The sequence below is a fragment of the Haemorhous mexicanus genome, chromosome 12 (genome assembly GCF_027477595.1).
Source record: "Haemorhous mexicanus isolate bHaeMex1 chromosome 12, bHaeMex1.pri, whole genome shotgun sequence".
Classification (NCBI taxonomy): Eukaryota; Metazoa; Chordata; class Aves; order Passeriformes; family Fringillidae; genus Haemorhous; species Haemorhous mexicanus.
In genome coordinates this window covers 2573439-2593061 of record NC_082352.1, presented here as the reverse complement: position 1 = coordinate 2593061, position 19623 = coordinate 2573439, and the positions used below count along the sequence as shown (strand labels likewise).

The window sequence follows — 19623 nt, the reverse complement described above, 5'->3', positions numbered from 1 at the left end:
GCAGTGTCTCCATCTGTCAACATGGCCTGGGCTGGGCTGGGGTAATTTTCTTCCCAGTGGCTGGTGTGGGGCTGTTTTGGATGTGTGATGATAATTCAGAGATGTTTTTGTTAATGCTGAGCTCACCCAGAGCTTTTCCTGCCCCTTGTGCTGCCATGCTGGGGATGGGCTGGGGGTACCTGGGAGGCTGAGGGGACACAGCCAGGACAGATGACCCCAACTGACCACAGGGGCATCCCACACCTTATGGCATCAGTATATGAAGGGGGGAAGGAGGAAGAAGGGGGCACGTTTGGAGTGATGGAGTTCATCTTCCCAGGTCACCCTTCCAGGGGATGTGGCCCTGTGGCTCTCCTGGAGGTGCTGAACACCTTCCTGCCCATGGGAATGAATTCCTTGTTTTGCTTTGCTTGTGTGCACAGCTTTTGCTTTCCCTATGAAATTGTCTTTATCTCACCACAGGAGTTTTCTCACTTTTCCCTTCCCCATTCTCTGCCTGATCCCACTGGAGGAGAGCGAGCCCTGCGAGGGGCTTGGGGGCTGCTGGGAGGAAATCTCCCCAGGAGGCAGCAGAAGCCCCGAGTGCAGCACTGGGGGGTGCTGGGCTCATAACAAAGCCAGGCAGCTGCAAAAGGCACTTGGTGTGTGGGACAGCGAGGGGGGAAACACCCACCACAGCAGCCCTGGCTGGGGCTGTCCCTGGGACGCTCCTGGGGGCAGGAGAAACCACGGGAGAGCCTTGGGGAGAGGCAGTGGAGCACAGGGAATGTGGAACTGCTCTGCTGCTCTCAGGCTGGTTGGGGAATTGCTCTTGGAGCAGTTCTGCTACACCTCCATGGGCTGCAATGCTCCATCCTGGGGTCTGCAGCTGCCCATTTGGGACTGGAAAGGGATTCTGGGGCTGAAGTGTCCCAGGGAGTGGGGGAACACTCTGCTGCCTCATGGGCTGGGGCTGCAAGTGATGCTGGGGGGATTTTTGGTTTCCAGGTGCTTTAGGCAGAGGTGGAAGCACTGAGTCAGTAGAGGTGAGAGCTGTGAAAGGCACGAGGGATGGGTGAGCCTGGGATTTGAGAATGTGACTGCTGCATTCTGAACACTGGGGAGGGACCAGGGCCGGGTGGGGAGGGGGACATGGGTGGTGGCACAAGGGAAGGATTCCCTGAGGGAGCCAGAGGCTTTTACAAGGGGCCCAGTTCATTTTGCCTGTGTGGGGCTGTCAGCAGCACTGTGGCATTACCCAGGGTGGTATCCATGGTGCTCCTGGGTCAGAAGAAGCTTCATCAGCTGTCAAATTAAAAAAAAAAAAATTAAAAATTGTCGAACTTTTAGTTACTGGATCTGCCTTCAGTCTCCAGGGAAGACTGTAATCAATTTATTCATGGATCAGGCTAACAAAATGTGATGGGCTGTGTCCAAAATCCATAAAAGAAAAGGATAAGTATTTCTTGGTGAGAATTAACATTGGAATCAGTATTTTCCTCTTCACAGAAGTGGATTTAAAAATTTACTTATTTTAAAAAAACAACCAAAACCAAACAATCAACAAAACCCCACAAAAGCAATAGCAATAGAAAAACCAAACCAAAACCAAATCCCACCAACCAAAAAAAACCCCAAAAACCCAAAACCTAACAACCCCAAACCTCCACCCAAACTCCTCCCCAAAGCCCCAAACAAAACCACACTTAAATCTTCTGGGTAGCACTGTTTTACTTTCTGGCCTGGAAACTTTACAAAACACTGAACACTGAATTCTTCCAGTAAAGGAGTGTCCTAGAGTGACTATCTGTGTTGCAGTGTGGATTCTTTGATGCACTCCTGTTTATTTATTCCTGACTTTTAAGCCAATACTCCATGCACAAAGGAGTCTCAAGCATCTTGTCGTGCTTGAGAAGATTTACATTCTCAGTGCTTACCTAAATTTCTTCTGCTTCCTTGATTCATCCTCTCTGAGGATTAAAGGAGGGCCAGGTGGGGGTGTTCTGCACATGCTGCACATGTGGCATTTGCCCTTGGAGGGCCCTTTGTATCCTGGTGCAAATCTGGAGTGAGGCCACTCAATGATACTATTTCTGACCAGAACTGTGCCCAGTGAACTTCCTTAGCAGAAGGACAATGAGTGGAGCCAGGTGCTTGCTGAGCAGAGCATCCAGTTGTGTTCTGCTTTCCAGCATACCAGGCTGTCCTCCACCACCACAGCAGCTGAGATGCTCTGCTCTTCCTTGGTATCCTGGAAGTGACTCTGTCAGATGGAAACTGAAGACGTGAGGAACTTCCAACAGAATCAAGTGAAAAGCACAGTTAGGTGGAGTAATGGACAGAGTGTTCAAAGGGTAACAGAGCCTCTTCAGTCAGAATCTAAACCAGCTACTTGGAAAGGTATTTGAATTCCTTGGAAAGGTGTCACCTGTCCAAAAATCACTGCACAAGTCTGAACAAGTCCACAGATAAATGGAAAAGCTTGGTAGGAGGGAGAGAGCCCTTCAGGCAGGTGAGAGCTGTGTGAACTCACCTGAGGTGCCACTTTCCATTTCTGTCTGTGGCTTTGAGGTCATGGAACTTCTGGCATTGTTCCCAGATTTATTTACAAGGATTCATCCACTCATGGGGTTGGAAACTCCTTCTCAGGCAGGCCCAGGAACTCCAGGTGGCTGAATGAGGGCAGGGATTGGGCCTGGGGGCTTTGGGAGCAGCTCCTCCACAGGACATGAGTGATTGTGATTGGAAAGAGGTGTCTGAGGAGGCCACTGAAATCAGCACTCAGTTAAGGGCTCCACACTGCAGGTGGGATGTTGTGCTTGTCTCCTGAATTGCAGAGGGTGCTCCCAGCACCCTTTTGATGTTGTCAGTTGAGGAATAAACAAGCAAACAAACAAAAAACCCAAAAAGCCAAGCTGAATTTTCCTCCATGTGCCCCAGAGCCTGAACTTGGTGCAGTATTTGTGGCAGAATATGGGCAGAAGACTGAGTCAGCTCCTTCCATTCCAATCCAAACTAGCTTTGAAGTAATTGTTTTAAATCTAATTTTCTGAAATGATATCCCTAAAATACAGAACTATGTTTTCTTTCAGTCATGGGAACAGATCTTTTATAATAAAAGGCTGGGATCTTACAGAAGTGCTTGACCCTGGGAGCAAACTGCTTTGAAATAATCAGAGCCATCAAGGACTAAAAAGCCTGTAAGGAAATTCTCTGGGCAGGCACCTCACAGCAAGCTGGTAAAGCAGTCCTGAAGCAACTAATGAACATTTTATATGCTGCCTGTTCACTTTAAACCAGCATGGAAAAAGTCACCAGAAAACCTCAGTATATTTTGTGTGTGTGAAGGATGAACCCAAAGGGGATTTCTTGTTTACAGGGTTATTGGTTGCCAAGAGAGAGCACTGAATCCACAATGTCTACTCAATAGTTAGAACAAATTCTTGGTTAAATTTTTTCATCTCATGCCCTTAGGAAGAGGTTTGTCCTGTGGCTGGTCCCCAGGGCTGGCTCTGAGCTGTGCCCCTTCCCCAGTACAGATTTAGGATTCCTGAAGTCACAGTTCCTTGTGCTGGGCAGAGGCAAAGCAGCAAAATCAGGTCTTCAAGTAAGTAAAGACACCCAATACTTCTATTAAAAGAAGTTTAATCCAGCATGGTTTCTAAATATTAACCACGTCTCCAGGAGTGACATGCAGTACATTTTTTAGTAAAAAAAAAAAAAAAAAAAAGAATACAAAACAAGTATAAAAATGAGCCCAGGTCCCCTGAACATCACAGTGTGTGCCAGTAAAATATGACAAGAGAAGCAAGAGAGACATGGGATTTCGTACAGGAAAAGGTCCAAAGAAATCTTTCTCATAAATCAGAGATTGTCCCATTTAGAAGCAGTCACTTGTTTTGCATTGACTCTGTCAGTGGTCAGGAAGCAGGAGATGTAGGAGCTGCCTGCTGGACAACTCTGAGCCTGAGCAGCACCCCCTGGTCCCTGCCAGCTCCCCTGTCCTGCTGGCAGCTGCCACAGGGAACTGGAACCCAGGTGCTGATTTTATTCCAAAGGAAATCTGCCTTTATTGTTTCATCCCTGGTTTTCACTTACTCTGTTAGTACCATCTGCTCTCATTTTAATCACACCTGTTCTGGTACTGTATTCATTTTTAAAACATCCATACAGGTTTTTTTGCCACAGACCTGTCTGATGCCACCTGTGAGGAGCGTGACATGCTCTTCCCAAAATTTTATAAACAGACACAGATATTCCAGGGTAGGTTGTGCTACCTGTGAAAACAGCTTGTACATTCTGAGGGCTTTTTCCCTGGAATACAACACCACAAGATAAATCACATCCTTCCAGGGGAGAAAAACCAACCCAACCCACCCCACCCAGCCACACTGAAAAAGGGGGGATGGGGAGATGAATTCATTGCAGATATTCTGTAGTTTGGGGTTGGTTTCTTGGCCTTTTCACAGTGGGGAGGAGGCACTGCCCTCCTGGGGCCTGGGTGCATTCAGTGTGGCAGCAGAAGTGGCCAGAGGCACAGAGCAGGACATCAGCACTGGTGCCTGGGGCACAAACACCTGCAGGTTTCACCACGCAGGTCCTGCTGGGAGGTATTTGCCAAGCTTGCCTTCCCTGGCTGTGCAAACACTCCCAGGGCTTCTACAAAAACAGGACATGGCTGCCCAGAGCCCTGCCTCACCTGCTCCACCCCATCCTGCGGTTAAAATGCAGCAGAGGGGATGTGACTCCATCCAAGCAGCTTAAAACAAGGGATACTAAATGTCTGATGAGCCAGCTGCCCTGCAGCACCATTATACTTTGAGGTTTGCTCTTGCTGCAGATTTCCAGTTGTCACTTTTCCTTGTCACAGATAGACAGGAGATACAAAGGTATTGAAACCAACGTGTTAACTGTAATCCTTGCCCTCAGTGCTGGGGAGTATTCAGACTTTGGATAAAGAAATACTGTTAGTTAATCAAGAAAAAAAACAAACAGGTGTCCAAACCTCTCCTCTTTGGTACATCAAGAAGTATAAAAGCTCTAAGTGTTAAAAGTTTGGAATTATGAAAGCACCTTAAAAGCTGTAAATGTTAAAAATGCTGTTCCCACTTACTCGGGACATGGATGTGCTGAGTGGGGAGGGGCAACAGAGAATTGAGCTGTGTTGTTTGGACAGATCTGCTGTAGGATCTGTAGTTGCCAAGGAGTGTTCAATGGCACTGGGAGTAGTCTCCTTTTCCACATCACTGCCCTGTCTATGCTCTGGTGATTCCATAAACAGTGAGGTGGAAAGGGGCTGAAATGAGGGGATATTTCAATTGGCAGTGCATTCAGCAAAGAGGAAAGTGCTTGATCATCTTCCTGTCATGCTTGGTTGGTGTTTGGTTCTTCAGTCTGAGTCAGAGTCGGAGTCCTCATCTGAGGGGTGAAACAAGGAACAAAAGTGAAAATGCAAACTGGAAATCCCCCCCAGCTGTGGCTCTGGCTGGGACAGAGAGGCTGCGCTGACAGAGTGTGCCTTGAAGGACACAGCAGGGCTGGGAATGAACACCTCTGTGAAATGACAGCTCTTGCTGAGGAGATGGGACCTGAAATGGTGTTTGAGGAGTTGGGAGATGCTGCTGAGAGGCCCTGCTGGCATCCTTGCTGCTCTGGGCACTGCTGTGTGCTCAGCAGCCCTACACCTCTGAGAGCCAGAAGCTCTGAGATGCTGAGAAATCCCAGCAGGCCCACAGAGCTCCATCCTTCTGGCCTCAGCACTTAAGAGCCCCTGTGTAAACCCAAGTTGGGGCTGCAGGGCTGAGCCCTCCTTGGATGGCCACAAACACCAACACGAAGCTGTGTGACTGCACTTCTGTGAGTTTATGTATTTGTGCCTCCATCTCCAGGGGAATTAGATCTAATCTGCACCCCAGTTCTGCACCCTTGCCACCTGATCAACTCCTGCGGGCAGTTCAGTTTTTAGCTTTTACAGTCTGTTTCTTGTTCCTTTTATTCTTTTTTTCCTTTGGCTCTCTTTTCAGTCTAAAGCTTGAAAAAATACTTAACATTCTACTAAAATCCCCAGAAGAGACAGTCAGTGCTGCTGTTCACCTCCTAGGATTCCATACACACCTTGGGTGTTTGATTTTGCAGAGGTTTTAGATGGGGTGTTTTGGGGGGATTTGGGATATTTTCTGTTTGTTTTTAAGTGTGGAGCAGTCTTTTTAATCCATGTGGGTGCAATAAGGAGTCACAGAGACATGAAGCCTGATTTGGGCTCCTGAAAACTACAGAACAACTACCCCTGTGCTGACCTGAACTGGCTTTGAACACCCAACACCTTCTTTTTATCTTCTCCTAAGTGGATCTGTCTGATCTGAAGTAGACTATAATAAAAAAAAATTGATAGCAACTTTGTTAATTTTATACTGTTTGACCCTTGGATTTCAAGGTCATTTGCCCACTGATGGTCAAAGATCATAAGAGGCAATCATGATAAGGAAATGATAAAAAGAAAAGCACTATTTGGACACAAAAAGCTGTGGAATAATGGATGTTATTTTTAAGTTACCAAAAAAAAAAAAAGGTAAAGTTTGCTTGTTTTTACAGCAAGACATTTTAATAGGGAAAGAAAATCTGTGCTGCATGGTGATTTCTATAATTGGATCTGGGGCTTTTCAAAGTTAGATGTGAAATTCTGAGAAACTGCACATTCCTGGCTTGCAGGTTATCTTCATAAATCACTGGAATTCCATTTGCAGCTTCCTAACTGAGCAGAGCTGTGGCAGACAAACCCAAGAACAGAAACTGCTCTTACTGAGTAAGAGCTCTTGCTCCCTGCAAAGGGTGAAATGCAGAGGGAAATCTCACACTGCAGCTCGTGTGACAAGCAGGGAATTTTACCCACCTTCTGTCTTGTGCCCCTCGGGGGAATCGGAGCTGCCTTGCTTGAGGAAAGTGACCAGGTCATTGAAGGTGATGTAGAAATCAATGGCAAACACGATGGTGGCTGCAAACCCAAACACCTGAAGGGGCAAAATAATGCTCTCCTTGACAACAGTTCCAGTGTGTCAGGGACAAACCAAACCCAACCAGACCCACACAGGAAAAACTCCATGGTTGTTTTGGCCCGTGCCTTTCCAAAAAGGCAGGGAGGAGAAATGGTTTGTGACACATTGGTATCACCTGAATTACAGCTGCTTTGGGAGCCTGAGAAGTGACCAGGGGTGTCTTTATCCCTCCCCCAGGCTACAGCCCTCTTGGGCTCTGAGCACATGCTGGACATCAGCACCTCCTGCACCTCCACTGTCCCAGGGCACCTCTGCCACCAAGGAATCACCTCCATTTCTCGGGAAATAATTTTCCACTTGTTTGCAAGTAGATGTATCTATTGCTGAGTGAACTAGACAGATTAAAATGATTCTGGAATTCTCTCTCCAGTGTCAGCAGAGTTGTGCCAAGCTGGGTGCTGGTCTAGGAGCCTGGGCTGAACACACTCCATTGCTCCATGGCTCACTGCAGGGACAAAGATTAAACAAGATTTGGGTTTGTATTGTGGAATGGTTTCGGAAGGGCTGCTGGCCCACACCACTGGGCACTGTTCTTCCCAAGCTTAAAAAATTGTTATGCAAATTTTATTTATGTTGCATATATTATTGATGCTTAGAGTCAAGTTGCAGAGGCAGGGGCTGTATTGTATTTCTGACCACAAAATGCTGACGGGTGAAGGCTCTCTCCTGGGCAGTCCTTTTACTGCAGGGTAAAATGACACTGCTCTTGTTTCAACTCATCCAAGTAAAACTAAGCAGGAGAGGCAGGAGGTTGAAATTACTTAATTTAGACTGGCCTTAACACTTACAGGTTTGAGTTCTTTTTTTTTAATCATCATCATCATCATCATCATTATTATTATTCCCTCCATTCAAGGATCTTGACACTCCTTGCAGGAGCAGTTAGTAAAATTAAAAAGCAGAATAGGTGCCTTCCCTAAGGGTACAGTTAACACTAAGCAGCTCTGTTAGGGTGAAAAAACTATTCATTGGTTCAAGACATATTTTTCTGAGTAAGTGACCATTTCTTTGCTTTAGGCAAATTAATTCTCAGTTAATTGAAGAAACTTCTATGACTTGCAGTGGGGTCATATTTGAACTGTTTCTTAAGTACATCCATGTACTGAAGTGTACTCAGCTCACCACAGCACTCAGGTGGAAAGCTCATGCCTACTCACCCCTGCTGCTTTCGATGCTCCATCACTGTATTTTGAGACAGCAGCAATTGAAATGGCAAAGTAAATGATGGCAGCGGTGACACAGCGCAAGAAATCCTGTGGAAGAAGCAGTGGTGCCTTCTCAGACTGGTCAAGGATTTCCTCTAAAAACCATACTGGAAACCAACACTCAGCCCCTCTCTTGTTGCATCAGTGGCTTTGCTGGCGCGTGACCACAGCCTGGTTTGCTGTAGAGGAGGAACTGCTCATCTGTGAAACAGTTCTAAATAAGAGAAGACCTGAACCTTGGCAAAAACTTCTGCTCTTAAAAATGCTGAGATAAATCCTGCTGCTACCCTGCCTGTGTCCTTCCTTCAGCCTGGGAAGGGCTGTGTGGGGTGTTTGCCTTGGAGCACAGCAAGGGCTTTAACGGGAAGATCATTTGAAATGCCTCAAAAACCTTGTGCAGAACTCCTTTGAGCAGAGCTCCTGTGGCACCAGAGGCTCAGGAGGTCCCAGCTCTGTGGGAACAGGTGCCTGTCTCTCTGTGGATGCAGGGCTGTGTGGTGATCTCCAGGGAGACCTGTCTGTGCAGCTCCTCATTCGGGAACCACACACTTGGTTTAGTGTTGGAATGACTTCTCATGTCCACTGCCAGCTCCACCAGCCTGCCCCAGGAGCCCGTGCCTGCTGTGATCCCTGGCAATGTCCTGCTGAGCTGTGCCCTGTCATACCAGCAGGGATGGCTTTGCAGTGAGCTTTAAACATAGAGCAGTGTCCCAGGGCATGTGCAAATCACGAGGGCTGCAATAATGGTACCTTCAGCTCTGCTCACAATTAGCTCTTCTGCTTTTCCAGAACAGATGGAGGAGTAAGATTTGTATCAAAGCACAAATTCTGCAAGAAACCTGACTCCTCTGAAGTCAGGACAAGGTCAGTTATCTACATTGTGTGCCTGCAATATGTTAAGGTAATGGCCATAATAAACATACAAGTGCCTTTTTTGTCTTAGTTCTGGAACCAGATGCATGTAGAAAATGGGAAAATCATGGAACAGAGATTACCAGCTGAGAGCTGTGCACAGTCATAGCCAAAGTCACTGATATTGTTTTATCTTACCAGTGGCCTTGCTGAAGTTATTTTTATACACTGAGAGCTCAAATTCAAATGTCAGTGCAATGAACTACTGAAGGTACCAAAAGAGAATCGAGATTGATAAGATCAGCAGGGTTTTTCGAAGTATTTGTACTGCAAGGCAGCTGCTCCCTTTACTGTGATATCTGAGACTGCAGTGACATCCAGTGGCCAGGGCTCTCCTGCAGCCCCAGCACTGCCCCAGCAGACACTGGGCTCCTTTGTGAGCATGAACTGGCCAGAGCTGCCCCTTCCCAGAGCAGCTCAGATTGCCTGTAGGTGTAACTCTACCCGAGATTTAATCACAGCCTGACAAAGTCTGCCCATTATCAACAACACACCTGTTTCCCCCCTCTGCAAGGGTGGCAGTAAGGAGCCCCGAGCAGTCAGACTTGGGCTGATGCTGGCCCTAAGCCATCTGCCTGGAATTGGGCATGCATTCTGTGCTTTGATAAAGCCGTGCTTTGTGTCAGTGCCCAAAAAGCTGCAGTGTAGAGCAGAGTATAATTTAGAGTGTTCTGGAACCTTCTGGAGCAGAGGCAGCAGGGACAAGTTTCTAAGAGGGCAGTAAAGTTGTTACAGTCACCCTGAACTCCTGCCCAGCCCCTTTCCCTCCCCTCTGACCGCACAATTAAATCTGAAGGTTTCTGTTGCACATCTCACTTACCGCCAAAGGCCAGTGGACTCCTTTAAACTTCTCATTAAGCTTGGAGGCGTAGGCAAAAAAAAGAAATAATGCCAGCAGAAACTCTAGGAGTGGTGCCATCATGAAAGAAGCTGCTAGAGATGCAATATAGCAGATAAAGATGATAAATGACAGCACCTAAAGTAAAGGGAAAACTCGTAGTTATTTGCATGGAACAGCAGAGCCGTAGGCAGCTGAGCAGCTTTGAAGTGCTATTTTCCCTGTGTATTTCTGTCAGTGCTGCTGCTGCTGGCATAGCTTCAGCATCCTGCTTTTTTTATTTTTCATTGGGCCAAATGATTTTTCTTGTTCAGCACAGAATAAATCTGAAGTAAGGCTGTTTGTTTCCATGTGTGTGAAATCGCTTTTCCGGAGCACTGGGTGGATTTGCACCTCTCGAAGTCAGTAATTTGCTCTGGACTGTAAACAGCTCTGACAACATAATTCTGAAAATAGAGTGGGGTGTTGCCAAGCAAGCAGAGCTCTAAGCTTTCAGCTGTGACAGCTCTCATTTGAAACCCAAATCAGTGCTCAGACAGCCTGAAGTAACTCAGCATTTATAATCTTGGAGTTGAAAGAATAAAGTCTGCTGATGATGGATAGAAAAGGGCCAAGAATTAATTGTTCTGTGACTTCTGGAAGCGTCTGGTTCCAGTTTTCCAGCATGGCAGCTGTTCTAGAGAGTAACAGGACAGATAACTCCCATAGATTTCTTTTATCTCTATAATGTTTCCTAACTCTAGTAAATAACAAAAAATGGCTTTTTTTTTTTTCCACACTAAACTGAAATACCTTTAAAATATGGCTCAAAATACAAAGTTTCACAATGGGAAAACAACTGAAGAAAATGCATTTTCACCTAAACCAGGCAGTACCAGAGTGCTGTCCTGCAGTCCTGGACTGTGTTTGTATAAGTGGATGGTGAGGGAGTCATGGAGAAGCTCAACACCATTTTCAGTTGCTGTACTGGGGGCTGGTCACCTCCAAAAAGAGGCTCCAGTCCTCCTGTTTAACTGCCTTGCATGGGAACTGCTTGCTGTGTCAATCACATCAGCCTGAAGTAACAAAAGTAGGCAGGATGCTGAATTACACACTATTATGTACCAGTTTACACCTGGGCTGCTCTGTCCAGCCTTTACTCCTGGAGACAAATCTCTGCCTTCCCAAAGCTCAGGGACGCTTTTGGTCAGCACAGACTGAGCATTAGATTACAAAGATTTTTTTAAACTTCTAATTCCAAATCAGGACACTGACATTCCCACTCACACACCACTGAAAATAAATGGATTCTTTTTCCCCAGATGGCACATCTAAAGGCAGATGTAGCTTCCTGCAAAGGTAATCAATGCATGTGCCTCATTAAATTGCAGCTCTGCGGATTTCTTTGTTTGCTGCTACCATGGGTTCCTGGGGACAACCTGTACCTCAGAAAAAAATCATCATTACAGTTGACTGATAAGGCTCCCATAATTATTAATTGGTAATTACTCCTTTAAGAAGTCATTCAACCCTTAAATACATGTATCAAAAAAACCTTTTATGTTTAGGGGACAACTAAGCAGTTCAATCCCACTGAAATAATTTCTTGGTCTAATTAATTACCAAGCCTTTATTCTCAGCCTGTGTTTTGGGGAAAGCAGTCAGTGCCTGAGCAGGATGCTAACAGCTGGAATAAACTGTTTTCATCCATTAGGACTGGCTGGTGAGGTTAGAGAGGATGTGACATTTTTAGTAAGGGACTATATTTATCTTAAAGGTCTATGCATTGTTCTTGTTTCACTGGGTTCTAAGAAACTGAGCTGGGATAGTTTATAGAGCTCACTTCTGCATGGGCCTGCTAGCTGGTATTATCTGCCCCATTTGTTCATGTTTACCCCATTCTGAGTTGTTTACTGCTCACAGAGCCTCTCTGCAGGTTTTTCTTATTTTCATGAAGTGGAGGGAGTCCATTCCCTGTATCTCATGCTTAGTGTAGTATTTTCTTCCTATGAGCTAAAAGTGGTAAGAACTCTTTGAAGGGAAGTGGATTTATCAGAGCTTGATAACTCCTAAGAGGAGAGAGGACTTCCTTCTTCCCACCACAGCACCTATTCCCTTCCCACCCCAAAGAACAAAGAACTGCACTTGCTTTGTGAAACTGCTTCACTTGTGTTTCTGGAACATAATTTAGACACAGTTCTATGTCTTTTTGGAATAAAAAGAAATCACCATCTATACATGACATTTTCTTTTTGTCCTGGTGTTGAAAAAATATTTTCCTTTTTGTGGCTAAAGGCAGGTGTGTGATGGCTGAGCTGCAGGGGTGACCAGCAGCATGGAGATGGGTTCAGGGCAGGTCCCACTGACCACAATCCCTCCAATGGCAGATCCTTAGACTTGAACTAAACCTAGTGATCTCTTAAGAAAGGATTAAATGCAGTGTTAAATAATACATCCTACTGGAGCAGTGAGGAGAGGCAGAGAGGCAAATTTCAGATATGTAAGGTGATGCTGCACAGCAGAGATCCCTTTGATCTCGATTCCCTTTGCGTCATTAACTCCCGTGCTCTGCTTCTGCACTGAGAAAAAATCTTTCCTGACGAAGTGTAAAGTGAAAGGAAGAGCCTTTGTGGTCTGCTCTTATCAGTTTTATGGCAATTTGTGCCAGGGAAGGCTCCTGCTGACTCCTTGCAGCCCTGGACAGGCGTGAGGTTCAGACACGAGCTGGACTCAGGGTGAAACAGGAGCTGTTCTGTGGCAGGAACACACCAAGGAGCCAGCCCCTGATCCCAGGTGCTGGGGTGCCAGGGGATCCCTGCTTCTGTGCCAGGGAAGCTGCTGAAGAGACAGAGCATTTCAACCTTCTAACTGGGTCTGACCCAGAGAAGCTGGGGAAAGATTAGTTTTTTATTTTAAAATCTGTTTACCAGGCCAGTCATTTGTTCAAGCCAAGCCCTGCATGAGTGGTAGATGACAGCAGTGTCCTGCTGCCTGCTCCTCAGCCCTGAAGGTCAGTCACTGCACTCCCACCTTCCCACCCTCAGTGGTGGGATTCACTCCAGCCTGTCCTGCTCTCCACTTGTCAGCAACCCCTTGTGAGGAGAACTGCACCTCTAGGCACACTGAAAAGAAAGGCACCTTTCGATTCACAAGAACCCAACTGATTTCAGTAGATTACTGATGGTATTAGTAAAGGGGAAAGACTCTGAAGACTGGTAACTGGTCTGCAGTTAAACATCATTCCTCATTCTGGAGGCACTCAAGATTTTATGTGAAATAAATGTCTACAAAAGAACAGACCAGATTTGGAGAATGAAGATTTGAAAGACGGTATTTTTGGATACCTTCACTGGGGAAAGGCTGGAAGGCACAGGAAGGGGAGGGAGGCAGACCTTGGAAAGAGAGAGAGGATCAGGAGGAAGGAGGTGCCTGAGGTCTGTCAGGTGATGGCCATGGCATTGTTTTTTTTTTTCTTTCTGTCTCCTGTCACTGCCCTGACATGGATTCTAATGCCAAACTCCCTTGGTAGCTTGGGAACAGCCCTGTGTAATACAAGAGCCCACAAATTGTAGGGTTTTGAGATGTTTCTCATTTCTCCTTGTGTAGAGTTCATTTCCTCTTCTGACAGCTGGAATGCACAGACTCCTTGAGCAATATTAGATATTACCTATAACCGTCTTTTCTGAATTACAGAAGTGAGCAGATGCCTTTTCTGACCACTTAAGTGCACTGCCACTAACTCAAGCATTTGATGTTATCTTAAAATTTTAAAAATACACCTCCCCTCCCACGATACAAAGACTGCAGTGCCAGTCTGTACTCAGAAATAATGATACCTACCTACATACTTTTCCAGACTTCAAGTCTTCATGAAAAACATCTTGCAAACTGAAAGGTGCTCTAAAAACTCAACAGCACCTTTCAGAATACACCCTGACCCCTCCAAGGACTGTCAAATGTTCAACTGCACATCACATTTGTGCAGCTCTGCACCTCTTTTCCCGGAGCTGTGTGTTTCAGGGTCACTTCAGAGAAAGGTCAAGCAATGGGACCTTGTTTTTGTTAGAGCTCTGTATCTGTGCTTAAAAAAAAAAAAGGCACCTAGAGAGGAAGTCTGTGAGTCCCCATGCAGTTGCAAGTTCATTTCTAGCACTTTCAGAAAGCACTGCAGCTTCTGTGAGGGAAAAAAAAGCAGCAGTGTTTTATCAGTTTTGTCAATTTGTATTTACACAGCGTTTTTCTCTTCCCCTCACTTGGGATTGCACCCTGAGCACTGAGAGCAGCTGAGTCTGAGCTCTTCCTGAGCTGCTGATGACAGGTTGGTGTGACTGCTGCCAGCTTCACTGAGAAGGAGTATCTGCATGCAGGAAGTTCTAATGCAGCAAAGAGCCAGGACAGGAACCTTTCATAGCTTGGCAAAAAAATAATAAAAAATCCTGGCAAAAAATCAGCCTGACTGTTCACAAAGCACCTTTTATGTACACTCCCATTCACACAAAACCCTTCTTGGGTATTGTGTTTCAGAAAGTAACTTTCCCATTTAATCCCATGCAATTATTACTTAATATTGTGTTGCTGGGCTTCTTAGAGTGGCCAGGCATTACAAAGTTAAACTTTATTGTACAACCAGCTTGCAGTTCAAGGCCTAAAAAACAATCCTGACAGTGGTTAGAGAGCACAGTGTCCCTGAAGGAAGGGAGGCCTGAGCACTGCTGAGGTCATGGCAGCTCCAGAGGCATTTGTCTCCTCTGAGGAAGGAGAGCAGATCTGCTGGAACCCACTGGGAATATGGGGATCCTGGGAGGCATCACTGCACCAGCTCCTCATCTCCTGCTCCCACCTCCTGCCCCTCATCTCCTGCTCCCACCTCCCTCCCCAGGAAAGAACAGCTTTGCCTGAGGCTTTACAAGTGGGTAGCAGGGTCATCTTCTGGACAAAAGTGTGTTTTGTTCTTGTATTCTTGTCAGACAGACAAAGTGCATCACTCAGTGGTCTCTGCTGTTCAGTTACTACTTCTCTGCTGCACTTGTTGAGGAGGTGAAATTCCTGCTTCCTCCAGAACTGGCTGCAGGAGAGCCCTTCTGGCTACAGACCCTGAGAAAGGCACAGGGGCCTCTTCCAAGGATGGTTTACACCGAGCATCTGGAGTTTCAGATACGAAGGTCAGGTCAGAGGAGACTGAAAAGACAGGAGAAAGACAGGAGAAGCGGAGAGAAACAGGCACAATGATTTCTACATCCTTTTATGTCACCACAAAGGTGGCACAACTTTACCTATTCTCACTGCATTTCTATAAAAATGAAAGAAAATGTAGTGCCACTGCACTCTGGCTTCAGGAGACAGGAGTTGCCAACTAAAGCAGCCACAAGGGCTTGAGTGGAACAGCCAGGTGAGCAGCAGAATCCACAGCTGGGGATCCTGCCCAGACAAGCTCTGGTGCCAGTGTGAGAGTGGCTATTAAATGGTTCCAACACAGGACACTGGGAACTGAAAACTCATCTCTTGAAGGGTGGAAAAGAGAAAGGATGAGATGCTGACCTTCAACACAGCAACTTGAGCGCTTAGGAAAAATGAGTAGCTTAAGAAGAGTGTTAAAATGAGTGGGAGAAACCATGGCATAGGGGGGAGAATAGAGAGGAAAAAAGAGTAACCTGTAAGATAGAAAATGGAGGGAGCAAGGCAGTGAAAATAAACAGCATTAGAGACATAGTGAAGCTTATAAATGCATTTGATGCTACACTTCTTTGTCTTTACAGATGTCCCAGGTGGGATAAAAAATTAATCAGGCAGGTTAGTGGGGAGGTGGAGTGGATGTTCCCCAGAGGCCCCATACAACCCCAACTATTCTGGGATTCTGTAGAGATCAAAAGGAACAGGGAATGGGGGGAGGATATCTTCCTTACCTGAATAAAATTTGAGATATTTAAGCCTCTACCTGTTATCAGCTCCATCCCCAGCCTGGCCTGTTCTAGGGGAAGCACCCAGATGCCCAGTTTACATGGGTACTGCTCCAGAGCAAATCACACCTGAACATCCATAAGATCCTCTGTGTGGAAATGTTATTTTCAAAAACGGCTTGAGAGCTGCAGAAATAAAGTGCATTTCTGGGGAACTGCCAAGATGCTGAATAATGTGACATTTGTAACAGTAATGAGCACCCCACTTTGCTTCTGAACAAAAGGCACTGCTCAAAAAGTGCATCCATGAATATTATTTCCATACATTTATGCAGAACCCAACCCCACCCCACATTAGCACTGTGTCAGAGGAAAAATTAAACATCCAAGATGAGAAATACAAAGCTAAAGATGAAACACAGATTTAAACCATGATAGATTTAACTTGGACTCATCTTCAATTATTTGGCACTGCATTTCTCTAATTGTGTACAGGCTGCATTTACTCTGGGGCCTGTGTTGTCTTCAAGGGTTTCTTCTGGCAAAGCTGAGACAACTGGGGAGAAACTACTGCTGCCTCTTGTCTGCCAGGAAACCACGTCCTGAGCACGTGGGCTTGGCCTGCAAGGAGCACAAGGAATGCTCTCTGCAGATGGGATTTTAGAGCTGCTTTCAGCCAGCCAAGCCCTTGGGAAGCCCCGACTGGCCTTACAAAGCATAAACCCCTGTTTTGTCAAGACAGAGCAGTTTTTATTACTCCAAGGAGGCATCGTCAGTACTTCTCTATGACAACAAAAGGGTGAGTCTGATCCCATGACCAGAACAGTATTCCTCCAATATGTCATCATTCTGAGATGTTAAAAAGCCAGGCTGTCTGAAAGCCATCATTTAGTGGCTGTAAGCTTGTAAAGGAAATTCCACTGTGTGTTATAGTATGTAACAAAAGCACATGCCAAAGGAGCCAGGTTAGCTGGGCTCTGGTATCTTCCAAATGTGTGGTTTTGTAAACTACCGACGTTGGGTGAGTGATGGGGTACCTGAAGAAGGGATGGGGTAGCTGGCATTTTTTTGGTGGAGCTGATAAAGCCTGCAGCCTGCTGCTACCCAGCCCAAGGCTTTCTCCACCACAGAAGTCATCCTGACCTCCTGAGTGAATGCTTTTCCTCTCAAAGCCAGCCTCACATCTGGCTGTTCCCTGTCTCTCTGCCATGGGGCAGTGCCCACAGCCTTGCAAGCCCTCAGAGCTGGTCCCCATCAGCTGGTCACAGAAAATCCTGCTTCCTTCTGTCTGTTCCTTATCTTTCTATTGCTGGAATATCCTGTTTTCCTTTCCTGAGCTAGCACAGTGGATAGCCAGAGACACCTTGCACATCTGAACAGCGCTCCATGGACCTGACTGCCAGTTTGGGCTGTCCTGATATTTGACTATCTGCTGCCAAAACTCCAGCAAACTTAGTGCTTGAATTTAGCATTATTTCTAGCAAAAATGATGTTGAACATCTAATTTCAATCAACGAGATTCCTAGTCAGAAGCTAAATTTTGATGTGAAATACCCACTCCCCACGGGGTGAGCAAGCTCCTTCCCTATCACATTGGTACTGTTTCAGCTGTCAGGGTTTAAGCCTTTACCCATAAAATTCCAGAAAGTCTCACACCACAGTCACTGCCCTGGTCCTGCTGCCATACTACTGCTGATCCAGGCCAGGTGTCCCTGGCCCTGTGCCCACCTGGGCTGGTGCCCAGCCGCTGTCTCGGCACCCCAGGGCCCTTTCCTCTGGGCAGCTCTCCAGCCCAAGGGCTCCACAGCGGCGAGCGAGCGCATCCCTCGGAGGGTCAGCGACAAACACGGCTCCGGAGGGCTCGGGACAGCAGCTGAATGGCCGTGATGCACAGCCTGATGCCGCACATCATAAATTCATGAGTAAAGTCTTTCCTGACACACTCAGGACAGGCTGCCCCCTAACCGGGCACCAGCCAATATTACAAATCGCAGCCCTAGAGGTTACTGGATTACACCGCAAATAATTTAAAACAAAATCAAAGCAATTTTTTACCGAAAAGGGGTCCCCGATAGCGAAACACACTTAATGCACTGGAAGTCTAACGTGACAAGTTGTGGTCTCTAACGTGCTCTGCCTGAATTACGCTAAATCCATTGTACTCTGAGACAGCCCTGCAGTTCCCTCATTGCGGTATGGCTGCTTCCCCGTTTTCCCCTTGGTTGTTGTCTCTCTCTCCCCTCCGCTGCTTTCCACAGTTTTCCCCTCAGTTCTTGCCCTCCGCTTCCCCTCGGCTGTTTTCCCCATTTCCCCATAGTTGCTGCCCCCGGCTCCCCTCAGTTGCTGTTCCCCAGTTTTCCCCTCAGTTGCTGCCCCCAGCTCCCCTCGGATGTTTTCCCCCAGTTTTCCCCTCAGTTGCTGCCCCCAGCTCCCCTCGGTTGTTTTCCCCCAGTTTTCCCCTCAGTTGTTGCCCCCCGTCTGCCCTCGGATGTTTTCCCCCAGTTTTCCTCTCAGCTGCTGCCCCCTCTCCCCTCAGCCGCACAGGGAGCGGCCCGAGGCAGGTCGGTCCGGCGGAGCCCGATCGGGTCCCGGCTGCCCCGGGGGTGGCTCCCGCAGCGCCCCAGCCCCGGTGTCCCGTCCTTACCGATTCTGCGAGCAGCAGCTGCCCCTTGCGGGAGCGCAGGAACTCCCGGGGGGGGAGCAGCGAGCTCAGCCCGGGCGGTGGTGCGGCCCCCGCGGACTCGGGGTCCTCCATGGCCGCGGCGGCGGGCGGGCTGGGCGCGGGCTGGGGCTGGGCTCGGCTCAGCTGGGGCCGGGCTGGGCTGGGCTCGGGCTGAGCTCGAGCCGGGCTCGGGCTCAGGCTCGGGGTAGGGGGTTGGCCGTGGAATTTTTTTTTTTAATTTTTTTTTTTTTCCTCTCTCTGAAGGAGGGAAGCGGAAATCGTGACACTGCGGAAACGTGAAAAAAAAGTTTCAGCATCCCCAGCTGTGGGGGGCGGCCCCAGCGCCCGCCCCCAGCCCCGGGACAATGGGGCTGGGCTGCGGGACCGGGGCAGCGAGCCAGGCGGCCTCGTGCCCCCGCCACTCTGAACACACAGAACCGCCGGGCGCTGGGCACGGAAGGGGCCGCTGGAGGTCACCCAGCCCAAACCCCATTTCAGGATCCAAATGCCTCGGCGAACGCTTTAGCATGACATTTGCATGGCACAAGAAAATCTTTCCAAAGGACGGTTACTGGGTCATTACATTTTTACTTTACTTTAAAAGGTACATTTACTCTAATGTAATTTTTTTACACTTAGTAAATAAATAAGATTAAATAATGCACTTTTGCCCGTTTGTATTTTCTTTTTATTAGAGAAAGAAGACAACCATGAAAATAATTTTCGTACAGGTAAAAACATAATTAAGTTTAGAAAAACACAACAATTTTCTCTGAAACTTTAACTGGTGAAACTGCAATGCTGAAACTGCATTTGGAAAAGTACAAAACCTTATCAATGATATTTGCAGAAACGTCAGTGCACAGGAAATTCAAAAGTGAGCACGTGAAACCACATTCTTTAAAAAGAGAGTGGGAAAACAGAATGGAGAACTCATTCTTTCACTAACATGTCATTCTTATTTGGCAGGAGCACTCCTTCCTCTTGCTTTATCATGGCTAATCTTCTTGCAAAGAAGAACCACGTCGATAATGCAGAGAACAAGCAATATAAGACCCAACACCTATAAAAATTACCATAAAATTAGTTCCCCCAATCA

General features: G+C 47.0%; 1 protein-coding gene across 2 annotated transcripts; it reads right to left on the bottom strand.

Moving 5' to 3' along the window:
- Positions 1-3607: 3607 nt before the first annotated feature.
- CMTM3 (CKLF like MARVEL transmembrane domain containing 3) lies at positions 3608-18801 on the bottom strand. 2 transcript variants are annotated; one of them, XM_059857760.1, is made up of 5 exons: positions 18507-18777; positions 9969-10124; positions 8189-8284; positions 6869-6986; positions 3608-5397 (listed from the first exon to the last, which is right to left on the bottom strand). In XM_059857760.1, exons 1-5 carry the CDS (start codon positions 18615-18617, stop codon positions 5369-5371), a joined length of 510 nt encoding a protein of 169 aa, XP_059713743.1. In that variant the 5' UTR covers positions 18618-18777; the 3' UTR covers positions 3608-5368. The 2 variants fall into 2 exon arrangements, with proteins under 2 accessions (XP_059713743.1, XP_059713744.1); XM_059857761.1 differs by lacking the exon at positions 3608-5397 and adding an exon at positions 6554-6740 and having other exon boundaries at positions 18507-18801.
- Positions 18802-19623: the final 822 nt, after the last annotated feature.